Source organism: Agelaius tricolor, unplaced genomic scaffold, assembly GCF_023055355.1.
Source record: "Agelaius tricolor isolate 1412-34295 unplaced genomic scaffold, bAgeTri1.0.p SCAF_1, whole genome shotgun sequence".
In the NCBI taxonomy this organism is placed as follows: domain Eukaryota; kingdom Metazoa; phylum Chordata; class Aves; order Passeriformes; family Icteridae; genus Agelaius; species Agelaius tricolor.
This window is the reverse complement of record NW_027269261.1, coordinates 45,565,521-45,587,416: the sequence shown is the minus strand read 5'-3', so window position 1 is coordinate 45,587,416 and position 21,896 is coordinate 45,565,521. Positions and strand designations below refer to the sequence as shown.

At 37.5% G+C, this 21,896-nt stretch overlaps 2 protein-coding genes across 2 annotated transcripts in view; one reads left to right on the top strand and one right to left on the bottom strand.

The window, feature by feature from the left end:
- HEATR1 (HEAT repeat containing 1) overlaps window positions 1–21,896 on the top strand; it is a 35,942-nt gene that overhangs the window by 5,394 nt on the left and 8,652 nt on the right. Inside the window, exons 7-32 of the mRNA XM_071432414.1 lie at window positions 156–367; window positions 1,494–1,627; window positions 2,319–2,427; window positions 2,778–2,888; window positions 3,338–3,455; window positions 4,704–4,811; window positions 5,219–5,314; window positions 6,336–6,424; window positions 6,724–6,935; window positions 7,213–7,334; window positions 8,609–8,806; window positions 9,540–9,723; window positions 9,987–10,135; window positions 10,798–10,990; window positions 11,529–11,701; window positions 12,029–12,196; window positions 13,024–13,266; window positions 14,017–14,148; window positions 14,555–14,661; window positions 15,716–15,859; window positions 16,581–16,699; window positions 16,966–17,087; window positions 18,524–18,652; window positions 19,884–20,114; window positions 20,791–20,917; window positions 21,220–21,383. Coding sequence (XP_071288515.1) covers window positions 156–367; window positions 1,494–1,627; window positions 2,319–2,427; window positions 2,778–2,888; window positions 3,338–3,455; window positions 4,704–4,811; window positions 5,219–5,314; window positions 6,336–6,424; window positions 6,724–6,935; window positions 7,213–7,334; window positions 8,609–8,806; window positions 9,540–9,723; window positions 9,987–10,135; window positions 10,798–10,990; window positions 11,529–11,701; window positions 12,029–12,196; window positions 13,024–13,266; window positions 14,017–14,148; window positions 14,555–14,661; window positions 15,716–15,859; window positions 16,581–16,699; window positions 16,966–17,087; window positions 18,524–18,652; window positions 19,884–20,114; window positions 20,791–20,917; window positions 21,220–21,383 — 3,894 coding nt within the window. The remainder of the gene's footprint in view (window positions 1–155; window positions 368–1,493; window positions 1,628–2,318; window positions 2,428–2,777; window positions 2,889–3,337; window positions 3,456–4,703; window positions 4,812–5,218; window positions 5,315–6,335; window positions 6,425–6,723; window positions 6,936–7,212; window positions 7,335–8,608; window positions 8,807–9,539; window positions 9,724–9,986; window positions 10,136–10,797; window positions 10,991–11,528; window positions 11,702–12,028; window positions 12,197–13,023; window positions 13,267–14,016; window positions 14,149–14,554; window positions 14,662–15,715; window positions 15,860–16,580; window positions 16,700–16,965; window positions 17,088–18,523; window positions 18,653–19,883; window positions 20,115–20,790; window positions 20,918–21,219; window positions 21,384–21,896) is intronic.
- Window positions 15,637–21,896, bottom strand: part of LGALS8 (galectin 8) — a 30,962-nt gene continuing 24,702 nt past the window's right edge. Inside the window, exon 12 of the transcript XR_011680009.1 lies at window positions 15,637–21,717. The gene's annotated coding sequence lies outside the window, so the exon portion shown is untranslated. The remainder of the gene's footprint in view (window positions 21,718–21,896) is intronic.

Genomic DNA, 21,896 nt, shown 5'->3' with positions numbered 1-21,896 from the left:
TGACAGCTTTTTTTTGAAAGTTGAGTTTATAGATACCTTAAACGTTAACACATGGAAAAGAACATCTGTGGATGTCAGAATAAAAATTATTTTTATGTTAATGTACTCTTCTGTGTTATTCTGTGTTAAAAATTCACCTTTCTCTCTTTTTCTAGGGCTTGAAATCCTCTGTACAGGATTACAGAGCTGCAACATACATGATAATCTGTCAGATGACAGTAAAAGTGACAGTGGAGACTTCCTTAGTGCATTCCTTGATGGTACAGATAAGCAAGACATTATTTAAAATGCCCTCATTAATCAGGGATGGGCTAGCTTGCTTAAACCTACTTCTGCAAACTCAGAAAGGAGATAAACTTGGGAAGAAGTAAGTCTACATGAATCAGATTTTCCCTCTTTCTAAAATACCAAACTGTGCTTTGATAATTTGAAATTTTTATATCCTCATCATGAAAGGGATACTTCCCTGTCAGAAGTTATAGTAGTTGACATTTCAAAGGGCTTGCAAGCTCCTTTGGCTTACTTTGAAAATTTGTAAGCTCACTGCAGCAGGGGAGTGTCAGTGGTGTGAGCTGGTCATCTTTTGGTGCCTCTGCTACTTCTCTTAGTAAGGGATTGATGTCAGTGTGCAAAACGGAGCCCTGTCCAGTAAGAGGTTTTCTGGAAAGTGCAAAGAAGTTCTGCCCCTTCAGTGGAAGGGCTTTGAGTTGGTGTAGTTTAACACCTGAAGCATAAGTGTTTCTCTACCACCCCTTGTTTGGTTTCACTTCAGCTGAGGTGTTCTCCTGGGGGCTTGTGTGGGAGATTCCCATCCATCTGTCTGCCCTGCTCTGGCACAGTTGGCTTCTGCTGGTAACATGCATTTGAACATAGTCCCACATGCTACAAGGAATTTGCTTGCTGGCAGAGAGGAGTATTCCAATAGGAAAAATCTTCTGAGGGATATATAGAGTGATTACTTTCCAGCTGCTTAAACACTGTCATAGGTTAAAAAGTGCAGGTATGGGGTTGATGTGTTATGCAGCATCCAGCCAGGTGGGTGTAAAAGGAGACAAGGTGAGGCTTTGTGTGAGCCAAAAGCGAAATGGCTTCTCCTCAGAGGATCTGTCATTGCATGATTACTTCTCATCCCTTTTGCTGCTTCTGGGGGATAGATATGCTCCTTGCAGTGTGAGGATATCTTCTGTAATTCATACAAGTATTTTTCTTTTTACTACCAGCTTTGCAAAAAATGTAGGTAGGTTCACTGTGCTGTTGCAGCAGCTGTGCTCAACATGGCTGGCAGTACCCTCATTTCTTCTTGGATATTAAATTTGCCAATAAACACCTGGCATTAAGTGGAGCCCGTTGAATCTTTTCAGTGTTTGTTTATAATGGGGCTGTTACCTGATGCTGAAAATTGAATCCTCATGAAGTCTGCATATTTTTGAAAGTGTTTGTAACCCAGATGAGCATACATACTTTCCTTTTTTTCCCCCCTTTTAATTGTGCAGGCCGTTTAATTATCTGTGCAAAACTCCAGAACTGGTAATGCTTTTGCAAGGCCTGTCAGCAGGCTATGATATCTCTCCTCTCCTCCGCTACCTGTTGCCTCACCTTGTTCACACCATCATGAAAAGTGATACAGGTAAGTTAGCACAGGTTCTCTGTAAAACTTGGATCAGCCTTAGGATGGATAACTGTGGTAGATGTCACAGCTGTGTAATTGCTTCTTCCATTGAAACTGTGCCAGTATCTGTGAAGACCTGATTTTGTGTGTTTGCTTTTTTTCTTCTATTTTCTTTTTTTTTTTTTTCTTCTTAGAGGTGTATTGTAGTACTATGAAATCTTGGGTAGATTGCATGTACTCCATACGTGGTTAATTAGGGGACAGCTGTGTTTACCCAGTGATTAAATGTGCCTGGGAACAGTCTGGGGCAGCAAGGCTGGCTGGCATGCAGTTGTAGCCTGTGTCTGTGCTAGAGAGTCTGTTTGCACTGTGGCTTTGTAATGCTGAATCACGACTGGGAAAGCTGTTTTGTTAAAAAGGTCCAGATTCACACCAAGGAATGTTCTAGGGTAGTTGCTGGCATAGCTTTTAGCAGCAGGTCTGGAACATGCCAAAGCATCCTTGAATTTATTGGCAGCAATCCAGGCTTTGGCATTTTAATGATGTTGGTATAAAGCATTGCTAATGGATCACAGAGAGTTAGTGCTGCTGCGGTCTTCAAGTTGTGTACTTGGTTCAGCAGAGGATGATGCCTGTAGAAGCTGTTTGCTTTAATGAGTAGGAGGGGGCTGTTTTCTAACTATTGTTCATCTTTTATGATTGTCCTTAGAAGAGCAAGAAGAATCTGAGGAGATAGAAAATGACATTTATATCCAGCATCTTCAAGCTATTCTTGAGAGTATTCCACTGGAAAAGGATTTAGATTCCCTGCTGGCTTCGTGAGTTGACTTCAGTTCTTTTTCCTATGCAGTAGTGCAGTCACTTCCGGTTTAACTATAAATAATTCCTGACAATGGCATTAGCATTATATGAGTATGTTTTTATGAGTTCATAAGTTAAGTCCAGATGTGGATTTTGAAATTTAAACATTCAGTAACCCAGAAGAGTCATTCATTTAGCATTTGTGGGAATAGTTGTGGGACAGAGTGAAATTTGAGGCCAGCAGCAAATCTGTACTTGCAGTAAATAATGGGTATTAATCCTTATCTGTTAAGTACTGTGCTTTATAACAGAAATGAAAAGATACCATGCAAAACATGGTGGCTTTTCCTTTTGTTTGTAATTTTAGCAAGTTTCTTGAAGAGTTTATCTCCTGTGGCACAGAGATTGAATCTAGTCCCACCAAAATGGCTGCACTCAATCAAAAGATCCTTCCTCTCATCAGACTTCTCGAGAGAAAGTAAGTTTCATTTTTCTGTGACGTACCCAAGTCTGTAGAGTGGTGATATCAACTATGATCTTGGATTATTGGGTGTAGTAAGCACAATAGTCTTGCTGAAATAGATACAAAAGTAATAACTGACTCCTAATCTCTGTCCAAATTTTGTTTTACTGATTGTCCTTATATATTTTGTTATCACTGTAATACATGGACACAGACCTACTGGATGTACAGCTCTTTACTTTGTAGCATGACCTTCTCTGCTCATTACGTCTCCTAGTGGTCTGCATATCATTCATTTGTGTTAAGATATAATGGTTTATTGCCTTTGCAAAACCACTTAAACTATCTGGTTTGGATGAATGCATGTGCTTTCAGTTTCCTTGGTTTTCCCTGTATTTCTCCTGTAAATACACGTTTTTCTATAATCCTCTGCAGAAAGTATTGATGGTTTTGTCTTTTGGCAGGTATCCTAAAGCCTTAGACTCTGTGTTGGAGAAGCACCTGGAAGATTGCACAGATGAGGCTGACCAAAATCTTTTTCATCAATTTATTTCTCTTTCATTAAGCTGTGGCAAGTACAAGGTAGGTAGGATTATGATCCTAACTCTTATATGGTTATACTATCAGAAGGCTGATTTTTAACATAGTTCTGCTCTCTATTGCTCCTTATGAACAAGCTATCTGCCGTTCCTACAAAAAAAAGAAAAAAAAAGAAAAAAAAAAACCAACAGCAACAAGAAAAAAAACCAACCCAATACCAAAGTAAAGGATCCTAACTTGATAAAATATTTGGAGGGGGGAGCTTGGCCAAAATTGTGGTTAAACAAAAGCTATCAGGTCTTTTAAGTTTTTTTTTCATAAGGACTTGTAAGCGTGAGATTTTTCCCCTGGTTAAAATGTCTGCATTTCCACCTGCTCCAATTGCTACCAATAATTTTTTTCTTAGACACGTGGCCACTACATACACTGTAGGGGTCAATAGTGACAACACAGTGGTGCCCTGCGAGGCCTCAAGGATGTTGTCAGTGGCAGAGGAGTCTGTTTTGGGAAAGCTGAGAAACAACTTTATCACTGTTGAGAGAAGATGGCTTGGTCCTTTTCCTTGCACTGATTTTATGAACATTTGCAGTCGGTAACAGGGAAGAACAGAGTGACCACAGAGTTCTTCCTGTACCATTTCTGAAGAGCAATTGAAACTCAGCCTAACACAGAATAACCATTACTACAACAGATCTGGCCTGGGAATTTATTAGAAGAGCTGGTTAGTATTATGGCTGTTGTTTGCAATGATTGAAGGACTGAAAGCAAACATGACAAACTACAAAAAGAAGCGCTTCCGTATTTTTGTACTTATTTAACAAAGACACAGATTCTGTGCCAGAGTAACAGTGGATTAACAGAAACACAAGGCATGCAGAACAAAGGCATATGACTCTCTTCCAGCTTTTAAGGTTCCTGAGATAAGTGCACGCAATTGGACTAGCAGGGATGCCTTTTTAGCAGTTTCTGTCTGTGCTCTGTCACACTGACATTGTCACTAGAGCTTTCTCAGAATCCTTAGATAAGCGTCCTTAGATAAGGACATAATGGTGTCTGTGGCCTACTGTACTTTTCAAGCTATCTTCCAAAAACTTTCTGCAACAGTGAGGAAAATTAATAATTTAAAACAGTTATACAATAACATTGTACTGTAGTTGAACTTTCTAGGTCTTGATTGTGCAGGTTTTCTTCTGATACAAAAAATTGCCATAAGAATGTCTCCCATTATCCTCATGTATATTTAAAATATTTTTAACATGCACTGGGGTCACTGTGAAATCTGTATTTCAGTTTCTGGACGTCTCTGATACCTCCCTTCTGCTTAGTTTGAATCATCCTCAGCCTGCTGTGCGGGTCCTGGCTCTTCAGCATTTGAAAGATGTTATTGAAACTTCAAAGGTTTGTGTCTGAACCTCTCCCTTACAGAACTGATTTAACATAGAATGTCTTCAAAAAGCTGTTTGCCAAACTTAGCAGTTGAAGATGAGTGGTATGTGAAACTGTGCCTACCTCATCCTTACTGCTTTTCATGGTGTTTTCAGTAGGCTTCTGTCACCATTTCCCCATATTCTGGAGTTGGTTATAGTTCTTGTTGATTAAGCTGCTCACATTCTCATAAAATCCAAGTTAGTTAATATTTCTAGTTTTCTTTCTTTTGTTATTGAAAGTTAGTCTGCCTGTGAGATTTAATTTAGATAATATTACCACTTCTCTTACACTAGAATTCAGATATTAAAAGCCTGTAAAGTGTTTGACAGACAAATTATTTATTTTCCTTTTGACTCTGTTTTCCTTTATTTTTTCAGGAAGGTTTTGATCAGGCTTTCATAGAAGAAGCAATTTTTGGACGGCTCAAGGATGACAACAGAGATGTTGTGATGTCTGCTCTCAGTTCTTTGGAGGTAAGTGGGTCTTTTGGCATGCGAGATTTTACCTGGTCTCCAATGTGTGTGTCTGGAAGGTGTTCTGTGTAGTTGTCTTTCTTGTCCTTGTGTTCCTATTGGATGACTTTTGTCCTTTAACAGGATAAAGCAGCACAAATACAGGAAGCTTGTGTTGTTTGCCATTTCACAAATTCCCCCCAAATCTCTGCTCCCTGATCCTTACCAAGGGGTAGGCAGTTAAAGTGAATTTATCAATTTTGTTTTTCCTTTTTTTTTTAATGTAGCTACTGAAGCATACTTAAATCTTTGATTATTATTTGAGGCACACTTCCTGCTTATTCTGTATGTTTTTCTATAAAAAGGCAAGCTGCACTATCTGTCTTTTGGATGGAAAGTGTTGCAGTCACAAGACATTACTCCAGTGAGAGGTGCTCAGCTGAGTTTTTCCATATGCGAGTCATTTGGTCAGTTGATAGTGGCAAAGTCCTGAGCTCCAGCTCAGGTTTACTGGATAGGACTCTGGTATGCATTGTACTGATTGTTTCCAGCTAGAGTAACAGTCTCTCTTCATGGCTTCTGCTAGTAGTAGTGGAGAATATTATTAGCAGTAGTGGAATTGGTCTTGTGTGTTCATTCATTCTTGATCACCAGTAAATAGGAATAGAAGCACGTGAGGGCTCCTTTAAACTTTAGTGTCTTTTGTTAATGTGCCTTTTATTTTTGTGATCCAGATGTAATATAAAGTAAAAGCAATTCTTATTTAATTATAACATATTTTGCATATCGTTTATCAATTTTACCAAACATTTCCACATTCAATAAATTCTCCATACTTTAGCTATCGAGAGGGCATACTGGGCCGCCTTATTACTTCTTTTCACCTGATAGTATTTTCATTTTATGAACATCAGCAGGAATGCAGTTAGTCATGTTTGACCTTTGTTCCCACTTGTTATAGCAGATGCATTTTCCATTGTGATGTGGTCGACTGTTTTGTATATTGTTGTATTTTCATTCATTTTTCTTGATTATCGTTCAGATTTTCAGAGAACAAGTCAATCCAGAAGTAATAGTATCAAGTCTTTTGAGCATTTTCCAGAAAGCTGATCTTTCGAAGGATGGAAAGTGGTATGTTTGTGCTTTTTTTTTTTAGTCTACATTCTTTCTGTACAAATTAATTTTTTTTAAAGTAACTATAAAGAGTACTTTAAAAACTGTGTTTTTCTGCAAATGCTGTTTGTTATGCTGTCTATGCTGAGTTACAAGAGAGATGTCCAATTATTTTCATACCATTTCCCATTAATTCCTTATGTGTTGTTACTGCTGTTTAGATACAGAAAATCACCATGGAGAATAGAGAACAAATCAAAGAAATGTTGCTGATGTGCTTGAGTAATGTATTTTCAACATGATTTGTTCTCTTTCAGGTACAAGGTTTTGGAGCAAGCAGTAAAAATTTTAGTCAAAGAGGAGATTTTGAAAGAGAAGAAAGAACTGCTAGATGCAGCAGTAATGCAGTTATTACCTTTTATGATAATCACTAATGCAAATTCAAAATCTGCAGATTGGAAAATGGCTGTTTGTTTGTCACAGTCTGATCTCTGCTCTTTACATCCTTTACTGAAAGGCTGGCCAGAAGGTAAAGCATTCCTTGTAATTAGTTTGATAAGGGAAAACTTGTGGCAAGTTAGGACCTCATCCTTATTGAACCTAAACACATATTGAAGGAGGCAGGCTGTCACTATCAGGCTATCATGCAGTAACTGTGAATGGATTTAGGAAAAACTCTTTGAGAAGAGGTAGAAATTGTTTAGTATGTTTCTGACTCATTCTAAATATTATTGAGTCACCAGTATGTTAATATGTGAATTTTATGCCTAGACTATTGATTTGATTTTTTTTTTCCCTTGGAGTAGCTCTTGAAGAGGCAATTAAATCTACCGAGCCTGCAGAGTTGGTTCGAGTGGCCAATGAGAAAATGATTCTTCTACTTTCTGGAAATTTGACATCAGAGGACCCTTCCTTACTATTGCAAATGGTAAGTATACCATGTCAACCTAACCTTAGAGAAGTTTTACTTTTCAGGTGGTGACTGATTACTTTTCAGGTAAGTAAACAAATGTGATATTGAAGAATTTTGCATGGCTGCTTTAGGCACTAGTATGCTATCGTCAAGCTGCTAGGCAAATACATGTATATATAAAAATTATATCTATCTATGTCTGTATGTATTCATGTATTTATATACAATTTACATATATATGTATATATATACATATATATATATATATATATATATATAATACCAAACCATAATACCATCCATGTAAAACCAATTTCTTCCTTAACGTAAGGAAAAGAACTGATTACCTTTTTTGACAAATGATTAGTGTAACTGAATTTGAGGAATTTTTACTTTAGTAAAAGAAAAGTTCTAGAGAGTAAGCAGGTATACCGTTGGGTAGTTCATAGAAACTGATGTTTGTGCATTGCAAGGTTTTAAAGAGTACAATTACAGCAGACAGTAACTTTTTACCTATGATAGAAACTAAACAGTATTACAACATGTCTTGGTTTAGAAAGGCAGGTGTCTGCTAAGGAAGGCAGGAGCCTCCCCTGAAATGGAAAATGTAAACCCCCTCCCTCCGAATTGTCATAAATTTGAAATTAAGGGGCTCTCAAGCAAAAATATGGGACCAGGTTTAACAGTTCTTTCTTGGAGAAGAAAATTTTAAAAAGATAAAATAAACAATGCAGTAAACCAAAACAACACTGATAGAGTTAGAATACAACATGTCACCCTGTTGGTCAGGGTGCTGGTAGCAGTCCAATTGGAATTGTGGCTGCAGTCCTCCTGGTGCGGCAGATGTGGTTCTCTTGGAGCAGTGATCCTGTAGAAAGGGTGTAGTCTTCCTCTGAAGGTCTAGTGGAAAAGGCAGCTGCTCCTCTGGGAAATCCAGTGGAGAAGCCGTGCTGGTGTTCCAGAATCTCAAGACTATATCCAGGTAGGAATGCTTGGCTCCTCCCTCTGGGTGGAGCATCTCACAATAAGATGCTCTAGTTCTTATCAGTCATGCAGTGACATTCAATAGCGTGTTATCAGCAGATGTCTCCCTGGAGGGAGGATTGGTTGTGGAAGAGATATGGTAAACTGCCCACTTAACAGAAGACAGCTGCCATATAGATGGCAAATAGAATACATATTGCTTGGCAATCTAGGACACACCATTTTTCATTTACATGTTCAGTTTAGTCAGAGGGAAGTCCCACTCTTATACTGATTTTTGTTGTCCTCCACTCTTTTTTCCTAAGGTTGATGACCTGATAGTCGTTGCTGAAACAGAATCTGACACTGTGAGACAGAAAGTAACTACTCATATAATTGGTGCAGTGCTTGTTCAGCGCTGCTGCAATGCACACATAAAGGAAAATTATCTTCCAGTGGCTATCAGAGTCTTCCGGTTCTTGGATAAAAAAATTAAGAATCTCAGAACTTGTGAACCTGCAGAGGTAAGATGTAGACAGTGTGGAGAGGGCATTTTCTTTGTACTGAAAACAGTATTAAGAAGGTTTTTAAATTGTTTTTACTGAAGACCAGGTTCAGAAACTTGAAATGAAAAATCTCACCTTCATTTCCTCTCAGAGCAAAATCACACACTTGGAAATAGTGCCATTAAGAATTACTCTAATATTTTATGTGTGTTTCCATTGGAGTTTTCTTGACTTATTTTGTTGAGAAACAGCTCTAGGTTTTTTTTCTGTGTGTAAGAAACCCATGTGAGCAGGGTTGTGTTTCTGTGTGTTCATCCCTTCATATACAAATGCATAATGGCACATGGTAATTATTTATTCTGACCTCAGGTTATTCCATTAATGGTTTTTTTTGTATATGCAAGTATCTGAAACATAGATTATTTTTCTGGAACAGAGCTAGATGAAAGTGTTAAACTGACTGTCAAAAATGCTGCAATTCCCAATCCCTTTGAAGAGATATTTTAGAGAGACTAATATTTTACTCTTCTGTTACCTCATTTATGTACACTGTAATTATGGTAGAAAGAGCTAGCATAGGTTTTAAAACTGCAGATGCAAGTTGCAATGTAAAATCAGAAATGTAATTCACTCCGTAAGGATATCTCTTTGAAGGTTGGAAATGAAATGTTGCTGAATTTTAATGCTAAATTTCTGGTTTCTTTTGCATGGAATTGTGACAGAATACATTAAAATTGATTCTCATTCACAGGAAACTCCCCTAAGCTGGTCTGTTGAAACAGTAGAGGACACTTTGGTGCCTGAGGACTTGTTAATTGCATATATAGAAAAGCTCAATAGTGATGAGACTGCTCATGCAGAGGAGTCAGCTCTGGTTCTGTTCTTATTGAAAAACTTTATTAATGGCCTAAAAACTCCCCTGGCCTTTGTAAGAGGTAGGTGTTAAGATTTTGCCTGTTGTTTACACCAGTGAAAAAGGAAAGGTTGTATTTTTTCCTTCCGAAGTTGTTGGAATCATGGAAATGTTGCTTCCCTAACCTTCTCCTTTGTTTCTGACATATGTAAAGATTGCTTACTTGTGAACATGAAATCAACTAAATGTATTATCCTCTTTTAACTAGAGATGTCTGGTTTCTCCTGGTTTCTGAGGGTGTTCCTATGCACCTGCTGTGTCTTAATTATAACCTGTATTTTTTAGAGAAATATTGCTGGAATCCTGAATCTCTGAAGCAAGATAGCCGAGACTACCTGCACCTCCTTTTGGGGCTGTTTGACCTGCTTGTCAGTGGAGCTAGTGAGGGAAGCAATGCTCTTCAGTACAGAGCATTGATGAATCTCTTTTTCAAGGTATTATTTTTGCATTTGTTGCTCTGAATTATGAGTCAGAGTCATGAACTATTTCATGATTGTATTACCTTTAAGGAAAACTGAGAAAAATGGTCAACATTGATGCAACACTGCTTGTGGCATTCAAGTACTGTGAGGAGATGGAAGCGTAAGCTTCACCTGGGTTACTTAACCCTAATTAAATGTAATAATAGAAAGCTAAAGTTAAAAACAAAACAAAACACAAATGTACTAGTGGAGGCAAAGATGAAAACAACACTGATTCGCAGGACAAGATCAAGAGCCTAAGTTTGAGCAAAAAGTTTTTGTTCTATCTGGTAGCAAGACAAAAGTTGCTCTGTAAAATTTGGTAGTGTTTATATACAGAAACTGGAAGGAAAACTTCTAGGAGAAATTTTGTGTTTCCTTATTACATCATCTCATGATTTTTCACATGCATATGTAAATAACATCTGGCCTTGTATATACATGCAGCATTTACTCAATAATTTTTCTTCCCAAAAGACACTGTTTCTCTGTTTTTGTGAGACAAAGTTCTCTTTCAGTGTACTCCTTTGACGTGGGTGGGGTGGTTTATCAAATATTTTCAGGAGTAGTTTGCCAAATAAATTAAAAAAGTGCTTTTTTCCTTTTCTTTTGTTTTCCATTGTGTTAAATTTAAGGTGCATCTAGAAGATTCAGATATTCTCTTCAAATTCCTTTCCATTTTATGGACTTACAGTTATAACCTTTCAAATCAACTGAACTTTGAAGTCAGTGCAATGCTACAGACTCAGGCTCTGTATATTGGCTATGCACTGCTTGAATCACAAGCAAACCAGAAAAAGAAACAACTGCTATCACCATCATGTCCAGGTAAATTAAATGAGTATCTGTCTGTCTGTCTGTCTCTCATCTTAGAACTCAATCACTGTACTTTTTAATTTTGTGCAATTATACAATATTTTATACCATGAAGGGTATCTCAAGTTATTTATGTTCAGCTTCCTTTGCTGAGACAGTTCTCTCGCTGATTCACTGGTGCAGTTGTAAGTCCAAGCTTGAAGTAAGTGAAGTCACTTTTTTTTTTATTTTTATAAGCGTTAAAGGAGCACAGGGCTGTGCTGAAGGAGTCAGTTACAGGACATTACTGTCTGTGCAGTCTCAGGGTGTGACAGTCAGTAGCAATATATGAGCTCTGAGCTTAAACATGAGTGTAAGGACTGTGATGAAGTTCAGAGTCATGAATCTGTGAGACTCATATTGGTTTTGTGTACCTTAAAGGTTTACAGTGAAAAGACACAACTTCTTAATTCCAAAGTAATGTTGATGCCTCTTCAGGGACAGCTACAGTAAAATTTTCACCACTCACTTTACTCTGTTCTTTTTCCTCCTTTCCTCATTGTTCTTGCAGTGGTGATATCTTTGCTAATTAACTTGGGTAGTCCTGTGAGTGAAGTTCGAAGGGCTGCTCTCAACTGCCTCCATTCCTTGAGAGGAATAAAGGAGTCTCTGTTTCATCCTGTCCTTCAGCATTTGGAGCAAAAGACAGAAGAGATTGTATCTGACCCTACATACATAGCACAGGTATTTTTTTAATTTAGGCATACATTAATGCAAGTTTTGTCTGCTGCTGTGAGCTTCTATCTCACAGAAAAGAAATCAATTTAACCAGGAAAGTTGTCTTTGTATCCTATAGTGGACTGATTTATAATTTTTTTAGGCACTATAAAAACATTCAGGTGATTTATTACATGCAGAGAGCTGAGAACATAAGAGGCATTAACAGTGGTTTATTTCCAGATGAAGAACTCTGCTTATATATAGATGACAGTGTTATGAAAGCATCAAATAATTGTTCTTTTAAGGCATTTTTATTGCAAGAAAATAATTTTCACTTTGCTAATGAACTAGATTATGGGAACTCTATTTGAGGATCTTGAGACACAGTCAAAACAGAAATCCCAGAAGAAAAAATTGTTGGAAGCTTTGGAAAACATACTTGATTGTGTACAGAGCCGTATTTTCCCATCATATATTGCAAGAAACTTAATGAAAATTCTTCATGAAATCCATGGTGAAGTAAGTGCTGCCTTTTGAGTTTTTTTATGGATTCTGCACTTGAGTGAAATGCTGAAATCACATATCATTTAGTAATAATGCTGTTAAATAATTCCATAATGTATTAGATTATTAGGTATTGACACCTCCAATAATATGCAGTAAAGCTGCAAAGTAAGGTTTAATGAAATATAAAACGTTTGCATGCTCCTTCTGGAATGTAATGGCTGTAGAATTTTGCATTGGAGTTTTTAAGGAAACTCCTTTGATATTACAAAAAAATACTGTTTCAGAAGAGATTGTTACAGAAGAAATGTATAACTTTGGTGAGTGAACATTGAGTTTTCTGTACAGAATTGCAAGGTATTAAATAGTGACTGTGAATTTCTTTTATATATATTAGCCTAGCCTCATCTAGCATATTCAGAATTCTCGAAGTGCTGGAAAATATGACTTCAAAGTTCAAAAAATGAATTAATTTTGAATTTTTATGTTCTGTTCAGTTGTATGTGTCTTGAAAAGATTATGAACTGCATAGAGGAGGTTAGTTGTTTTGCTTCACATTTGGGTTTTGTGGAAAACAGCAGTCATAAATGGGTTGGAAAATTACCTTGCTTCTGTACTTTGTCATTTGCAGAACAGTATTTATTATTTCAATAGTGAAGGAGCAGATGAGCAAGTACTTGGGGTAATCTCATATTATGCCTTGTGAAGAGCTGCTGCCTAAAATACTGTGTGCAGTGTGGTCCAAGAGAGGGGGTGCTGCAGTAAAATGAAGCTGTGGTACTGGAAAGTTGTTAAACTGAGAATGGATAAAAACTCCTGTTATGCATTTTCTCTGTTTGCAGATGGTTCTCTCTCACCTCTTGCCTCTACTAGACCGTCTGCTAGAGAAGGTCTTTCACAAAGCTGAGGAAATGTTAAAAGATGAAGTCATTCTCCTGCATCTAATCCTTGGAAAGTTTAATGAATATTCAGCAACCCTCCTGTGCAAGAATCAGAAGAGTCTGGATTTATTTATCAAAAGTCTGCATGCTGCCAAGAAAATATATGAAGAAATTCCACCATTTCAGATCACAGCACTTGGGCAGGTATGGCTTTATGAAATACCTTTTATTTATTTTATGCTTAAAGCAGCTAGCAGTGTTTGAGATTGGATTTACAAGGGCTCTTTCAGTGTGGAGGAGTCCATAGCTTTCAACCTGTCTTTTTTTCACTACAAGATTTCAAGTGTCTTCATACTATCTTTGAAACATCTAAACAGGCTGAAAAACTTGATCTCTTAAAATTATCAGAAGGAGATATTGCTGCTTGCTCTATTTTTTGCATTTTGACAAGCACAAAATAGCAATACTGTATTTGCTTGCAGATGAGTTCCTGTATCATTACAGGTACTACTGTTCCACAGGTTTTAGGCTTTTGTCAGTCAGGCAAGAGCTTTACTTAATGTTTTTCATCTGAGGAAAAATTGTCAACAAAATACAGAGGTGAGAAATAGTTTAATTTGAAGGAAGCTACAGATTTGGGCCTATATTGGCCAGGTGTTGGTATGTCCTTCCCAAAGGCTGGCAACAGCAAATTTGTTCCCCACACCAGTCAGTTATGAGAAAAATTTCAGAAGTCAGTTTGTCTGTTGAATATATCATGTGTCAGTGATCTACATCTTTTTGTGTATGTTCATTCCTGGATATATACAAATATGTAGTTAATATGCATTTTTTGCAGTACTGCATGAATGGGGCATGTCATACAGAATCCAACATATAGTAATTCAACAACCTGCAATTTTGTTACCCTCTTAAAGTAAACCTCTCTGCATCTTTTTTTTCCCCCTTTTGTAGATTACTAAGCCATTCTTTGCAGCTGTGTCAGATGGGATGGTACAACAGAAGCTACTAAAAGTATTGTTTGACTTACTCTTAGACTGTAAGAACCCACTTTGTGCCCAGACAATCAGCAGTGTGTTTAAAGGGGTAAGTGGCAACCTCCAGAAATATGTTTAAACCCATTGCAGTGTGATTTTGTGTCACCTACATTCAGTAACACTTGTTGTTTAGGTCATTTATAGTGGGAAAGGAATGGGAAGCTTTTTGTCAAAGAATAGTGTTAATAGCATGAAAATTTTGTTAAATGACTGCTTTTAAAAGATGTTTCTTTAATAGCCACCTATCAGTCACTTACTACACTAAGTGAATGAATGCAGCAGAAGTCACTTCTTTTCTGCTGCACTGATTTTCATTTTCTGGGAATATGACAGGAATATGTGGATTATATACCCATATGTGCATGAAAGGGATGTGTTTTTAAGAAAGGCAGGGCACAGATATGTGATGTGACAAATTGTTCATTGGTGCTTGCACTGTTATTGTTTTGTTTCAGATTACAGTGTGTGCTGAGCAGATTGTCAAAGAACTGGAACCTCCTGAGAAAACCAAAAGTCTGGCCACTGTTCAACAGACTAGAAGGCAGAAAATGCAGCAACACAGGTAAAGTAACTAGAAACTCACAAGTATTATCCATGCAGTTTGAAAACACCAAATGTATTGTCTTAATACTTTGCATAGTTTGCACTGAAAACACAAGCAAGCATTTCTTCTTTTCACAGTAAAATAAATCCAAGCTACTTTTGGCATGGGAAAACCAGCTCATATCGCTGTTTGAGAGCTGATGGAAATACAGTCAAAATATATTTTAAAATCCAGTATATTTAATGTTGACAGTTGCTGTTATAGAATCTTGACACAGTTCACCAAGATTCTTTTTTGTTAATGGTAAAGTTAGTTTTAAATATAGATGCATGGACAAATTACATACACTTGGCTGAAACCTAACAGATGTTCATCAAAATATTCATTAGTTGACTGAAAAACAGTATTTTGTTTCCAGTAAGGTGGTAATATAATCACTAATTTTTAAATCTTTGTCCTGTTTCTTCTCTCTGTTCTCATAAGGAACTGTTTTACCCACTGTACTTACTCTCTTTAAACATTCTTTCAGCCATATTGAAACAGGATATTGAGTTAATTTTTCTGATTTGACCGGGAATAGCTTTTCTAATTTTCCTTCACTTGACCATTTTGAATAATCATAACCAGTTAGATTGATGCATCTGTAAACTGTACCTGTCACAGTTTACAAACAGACATACTCATACACCCCCCCCATTGCCTGCATAGTCAGTGTGTTAACCACTAGTATTTCCAGAGAAGCAAGTTTCCTGGATGGCAAGCAGATCATAATTTGGACATTTACCTGGCAACAGTTTTTTTTTTTACCTCCCCACTTCCAGAAGTGTTTCCAAGAAACACTTGTTTTTTCAAGTTCAGTCTGAAATTTTTTTGTTATTTGTTTAAAATGTGTTGCTTCAATCAAAAGCCCACACACTGCCACCCCTCCAGGGAGCAGCAGTAAAGGACATACAATCCTATGTGAAAGAAAAATTGTCTTTTTTTAGTTGTGTGTGTGTGTGTGTGTGTGTGTTTCCTGAAGCACTGTAGCATTTGCTTTGACAATCCATGATTGTTTGTCCTGTCTTTTTAGAAAGCCTCAAGGTGCAGAATTGGCACCAGAAACAAGGCACTCTAGCTGGCAGAGGGTGATGCTTATTCTGGAGTTACTGCAGCATAAGAAGAAGCTTCGACATCCACAGGCATTGGTACCTGCACTTTTCAACCTTCTGAGCAGGTAAAACAGAGCCTGGACCCCTCTCTGCTGCAGCAGACACCCTAAACATGGAAATATGGGCTACTGGGTCTGTGCTTTGTTGCCATGTCTTGTAGTTTAGCTTGTCTTTTTCAGCTGAACTTCTTTTAGGCCAGTCAGGAGGACGAGGGGAATGGGAATTTACGATTTTTTTCTCTTTGAAACAGTAAGATTTTTACCTGATGCATGGCTTGTCTTGTGAAAACTTCATTGGGCAGAGAGTTTGGGATTACCAAGAAAGATGACACCTGTCCTAAAACTGGGATAATTGGCAGAACTTGTGTCTTCAGCAGAGCTATTATAATTCTCTAAGCTTTGAAATTCCTCCCAATACATTGTGGAACAGTCTTAGTCCAGTGTAACCTAAGGAAATTATTGTTTTTCCTGCCAGCCCTATATCCAGGCACTTAGGATAAATTTATATAGATTAGGTGTTTGTCTTTTTTTCCTTATGACTTGCTTGTACATAGACTAGCAATTATAGTCCAGGTTATACATAAGTTTTTGGCAGAGCTTTGATAAGTGTCTTTTATTAGACCAGTTGATGCATTTGAAAACAAAAAAAAGAAACTTTTGGCAAAGACTTTTTGGAAGCCTCCATTTAGAATTTATGTGGAATTAAAATTGCTGTTTCTTATTTGTGTTTTAATATACAGTTTGGTTACTTATTTTTGCATCTCTTTTTTTTTCCATGAATGTACAGGTGTCTGGAACGCACGGCATCGAAAGAAGAAAATATGGAATATACAAAGCAGCTGATCCTCAGCTGCCTGCTGAACATCTGTCAGAAATTGTCATCAGATGGTAGCAAGGTCCCAGCAGGTAAAAATCACCAGACTCATCTCTTGGTAATTCTCTCACAGCTCAGCATTAAAACAATGGTCTCAACTTGCTTTTCTTCCTCAGTCTACACTGTTTTGTTGAGGAGAGAGGGATTTCTCTATGAGGGTATACAAGTTTGCCTTCCCAATCATTTTTTGTAGATGCATTAGGTATGGTTTGCACGCTGAAAACAGTGCTTGAGTGTACTGTTTACTCCTACATGGCTGACCATTGATGTGTTAATCAGTGAGTATTTTTACCTGCAGATATCCTGGACAAAGAAAAATTCAATGTGGAACTGATAGTTCAGTGCATCAGGATTTCTAAAATGCCCCAGACACACCACCATGCTCTGCTGCTCCTTGGTGCTGTTGCTGGAATATTTCCTGTAAGTAACACCTGGAATTTATGATTCGGCTCTTGTCTTTGGTTTCCAAATATTGGGTAGAGTGAAGAACATACAGATCTGTTCTGTGGGGAAAAACTTCCTGAAAAGGAGACAGAGGCAAAATGGGCAGGTTCCCTGCTCTTTTAGGGCTTTCTGTTCCATTTTAGTTGAAAACAAACCTCTGTCTTGATGCTTTGGTCACCGGCCATTTGTGGCTCACAGTGGAGTGCAGCAGAAATGGAAGCAGCTTTCTGACACCAGCTCTGCCTGACCTTTCCACTCTGGTCAGAGTTCTCATGCCTTTCTCTTCTTTCGCCTTCTTTTTTATATAAAAAAGGAAAACACCTGACCTGTTAGCATATGCATTCTTACAAGTTCCTATCTTGTACAACACGGAAAAATGAAATTGTAGTTGATAATAGAACTGAGTTGTTCTGATTTTAATTGACCAAGAAACAGGCCTTTCTTGTATGGACTGAAATTTGACTGTACACTGTTCTAAGATTCTTTTGTTTTGAAACTAAGCCAGCAAAATGTATCCAGGTGTCTCAAACTCAGTTTGCATCTTCATATTCACCTCAATATTTTCTCCACACATTTGGAATTATAGCATGTTTTCTGAAAGACAAAACTGTGAAGTCTTTGATATATTTTGGAGGATTTTGTGGTTTTATTGTTTGGGGTTTTTGTTTCCATCTTTCTGCCATCACCAGGCATTTATTTTACATTAATATTGGCTCCTAAAAAAATTTCCAGGGCAGAATAGAAGGAAACATTTTGTATTAATTTAATCTCACTTTTAAAATCTAAAACACTTTTTCCAGTCACTAAAACTAAATGAAAAATATGTCCATAATTTATTGCTCTAAGTCCTGGCAAAATCTAGGAAACTAACTTTTGAGCTAGGTGACACCTCTAATCCAGCCTTCTTAAAATTGTTTACTGTCATTACAGTCTAGGCCCCAAAAAGCCAAAAATTGAAATTAGCATGGTTAGTTTACACTGTATGATTGTGGATATTGCAGATGTTTTATAGATACAAAAAAAGGTGGGTGGGAAAATCACTGGAATCTGTGCCACACCCACATTTGTGCTTCTGCAGATTTCCTCATAGCTGGTTTTATATGTGTTCACCTGGCACTGAGTGGAAGGATACAAGGTGTTTTATCACACTAAACTCTCAATTTCTACTCTCTAATTACTTGCTTAGATGTGTGTCTTGGTTTCTAAATAATGTTTGGTACTCTACCAATCACACAACAAGTAGCATTAAGGGACAATATGCATTTAAAACTCATTTAGGGAGATTTTGAAAGATAATCATGATTCTTTTTTTATTTTTGGGCTTTTTTTAATAGGAATCTAGTGTCATTTGTGGGAATGAGAAACATCTCAAGGTACAGCAGCAAGAACTAATTTCATCTGTTCTTTTCCAGGATAAAGTTCTTCACAACATTATGCCCATTTTTACATTCATGGGAGCAAATGTCCTGCGTCTGGATGATACCTACACTTTCCAAGTAATTAACAAGACAGTGCAGATGGTTATTCCTGCTCTTATACAGGTACATTTGTCTGTTTAATGAAAAGATTATTAATTAAGTAACTTTATTTAGAATATTGGTGGTAGAATAAATTCTCACCTACTCTAGGATTATTTTGATAGACAATAAATTGTATGTAATATAATGTAATTCAGACTCCTCTGTCTCTGACCAAGTTCATCAGAATGCTGCTTCTTTTCAGTTTTGAGTTTCTGCACTTTGTAAATGGTTTAACCAAAATTACCACAACTATACGTTGAAAGGTCGTGAAACATACTTTAAGTTCAAGCTTTTTGTCATAAAAATAGCAGGCAAGTTTAGTAGAGGAACCATGGGAAGGAAGAATCTGGTTATTAGTCCTATAATATGTCATGGTCATAGGAATAATAGATGTGGTCTGAAAGAAGTGGAAGTGCTTTTATTCTTCCTGCTGGTGTTTGTAGGGCCTTTCTTGATTTTGCCTGGACCTCTTAGATAAATGACTATCAGCCAAAACTAAACTAGATCCTTGTTTTTCAAATCAACATTTTCTTCAGTCAGATTTCACTTGCACCTAAGAAATCTCGATTCTGGATCATAATTAGATTTAAACATGAAACACGATGAATAATGTCATGTAAAAATGAATTGAGGAAAAAATGGTTTTGATAATGGGCTGAAGATTTCCCAGACTACATTTAATTGTATGTGTACACATTTTTCATCCTTCTATATCTTCATCAGTTATAGTTCTCTGTTATATAAAAAGAAAGACAAATTAATTTCTTTATTATTTTCTTTAAAACCTTTCCTAGCAGCCCACACAAGTTTCTGTGACAAATTATTTTTTGCACACAATTATTTCATGTGGGAAGAGACTAATGTTACTTGAGACCGTGTAGCCCATGTATATTATTTTTCCTAGGCCCTTGAATCTAAGACCCTAACTCAAAGTTTTCTGAAGGACGTGGCTTTGCTTTCTCTTGAAAATGTCTTGTTTGTTTCAGCTGATGCCGAGTAGAGTTTTTCTGTTTTTTGTTCTTTTTTTTTTTTTCTTCCTTTTTTTAAATTTTATTTGAAGCATCTTCCTTTAACACTGCAAAGGAGCTGTATGATTACAAACTTTACTTGGGAACACTTATGTTTTCCTTGAGGTTATGCATTTGGCAGTGCTGTTGTCTGGCACTTAGAGCTTTCTCTTATTTTCTGAAGTTGCAAGAAAGGCCTTGTACCTACTGCAGTAACGTGTCTGAGCTGCTGTGTTTGTGCCCAGGCTGAAGACAGTGACTTGTCAGAGTCCTCAGGAAGCGTGGAGGAGGTGGTGATCAAGATCATTCGTGTGTTTGTGGATGCCCTGCCCCACGTGCCGGAGCACCGGCGCCTGCCCATCCTGTCCCAGCTGATCACTACAGTGGGAGTAGACAAATTCCTCTGGGTTCTCCTGGTGCTGCTCTTTGAGCAGTACGTGACCAAAACTGTGACAGCAACACCAAGCACAGACAAGGTTAGCAGGCTGAGGGGTCACCTTTTTCCCTGAGAGCCTGATCTCTTTTCTTCATGGTCTTGTCTTTAGGAAGGTTCCTAATAAGCCCCAGGTTATGCTGGAAAAGGTAGTGAGCTCTGGATTTGTGCTACAGCAGAACCTGATGGTGATGTTGGCTGTGACTTGTACTGCACATTCAATAGTGTTATGTCCTGGGGCCTGAACAATAGATTAGATCAGATTGTATAGCAATCCTTGATCTGAAGAGCTGATAATCTAATTATATAGTGCTTCAGTAGTAACGAAGTTGGTTTTTTCCCTTCAGTTGTGTTTGTGAAACATGATACTGGTCTTTCTCTACAGACTAAGATGAAAACCCTATTAGGTTTTTGTGTAGGCAGGCCCTGAGATTAGGTGAAAGCATAGTTTATGGGGGAAACAGAAAGAATTATTAAAGGAACATTGGTGAGAAGATAGTCTTTGCTGCAGCAGTTTAATCTCTCTCTTTACCCTCTGGAGGTTTGTTCTCTCCAAGGGCTTGCTGCTTTTACCACTGGTGTTAATCCTGGAAGTGTCCAGCTCAGCATGGCATTTTCACAAGCTCACTGAGGCATTTTCAAGTATTTTTATTAGTATTGATAGAGATATTATTTCCTAATCCTTGAAATATTTCTTTTTTTTCCTGAACCATAAACAGGATGCTGTTCTGGAAGCAGACACTGAATTTTGGATATCCATCTGCTGCGAATTTAATGTACGTTCTCAGTTCCAGAGCGTGATGAAGATAATCCAGTATCTGACAGAGCTGCCAGAGAATAAAGAAGGTAACCATAAAACAGACAGCAAATGCATATAAATCTTCTGAATAGAAGAGAAAATGGGTAGTGGTTTTAAACTGAAAAGGGATAGATTCAGACTAGATGTAAGGAAGAAACTTTTTACTCTGAGAGTGGTGAAGCACTGGAACAAGTGTCTCAGGGAGGTGGTGGGTGCCCCATCCCTGTCAGCGTTCAGGGCCAGGCTGGATGGGGCTTTGAACAACTGTAATTTTACTTTGTTTCTGTCATCAGAAATGAAATATCTTTTATTTTTGGATGCAAATTTGTTTTGTCAATGTCTTCAACAGATGATCCTGGGACAAAAAAGTTAACGTGTAAGACAAAGCCGAAAAATCAGGAGGGGCAGCTCTTTAATGTGGAGTCTCACTCCGACAAACAACTCCGGCATTTCAAATTCTTGTCAGTCTCCTTCATGTCACAACTTCTGTCCTCTCAGAGTTTTGTGAAAAAGGTAATAATGGCAGGTAATTTGCTTCTAGACTGATCACAGTAAGTGTTTGTGCCATATTGTAATAGCTGAGGTGTAATTTACTTTTTAGTATGACTTAATATTCAAGGTGGGGCATTGTCCAGTGTATCGTGCTGACACCTTTATTGGCACAGTTTTGAAACCTCTCAGTAATGTTATTTATTTTTAATAAGGCTTTTCCAGACAGTCTCCATTTATGTGACTGATGCATAGGTAACCAAGTGAAATTCTGGTCCCAGTGTATTCCCACTGGCTTTATGGAGCTTGGGATTTCACTCACAGCCTATGTAACTCCAAATTCAGTGTGGGATTCATGCTGTTAATTGAAAAGACAAAATATTATGAATTTCAGGCTCTGACTCTAGCAGGTAGACCCAGTTTTTCAGCTGAAAATCATCCACCAGCATGAAATGCATTTGCTAATGTGACTGCATTGCCCAAGGGTCTCAGATTTCCTTCTAGAATGATGGCTTAAGTACAAATGTAGGGACTCAT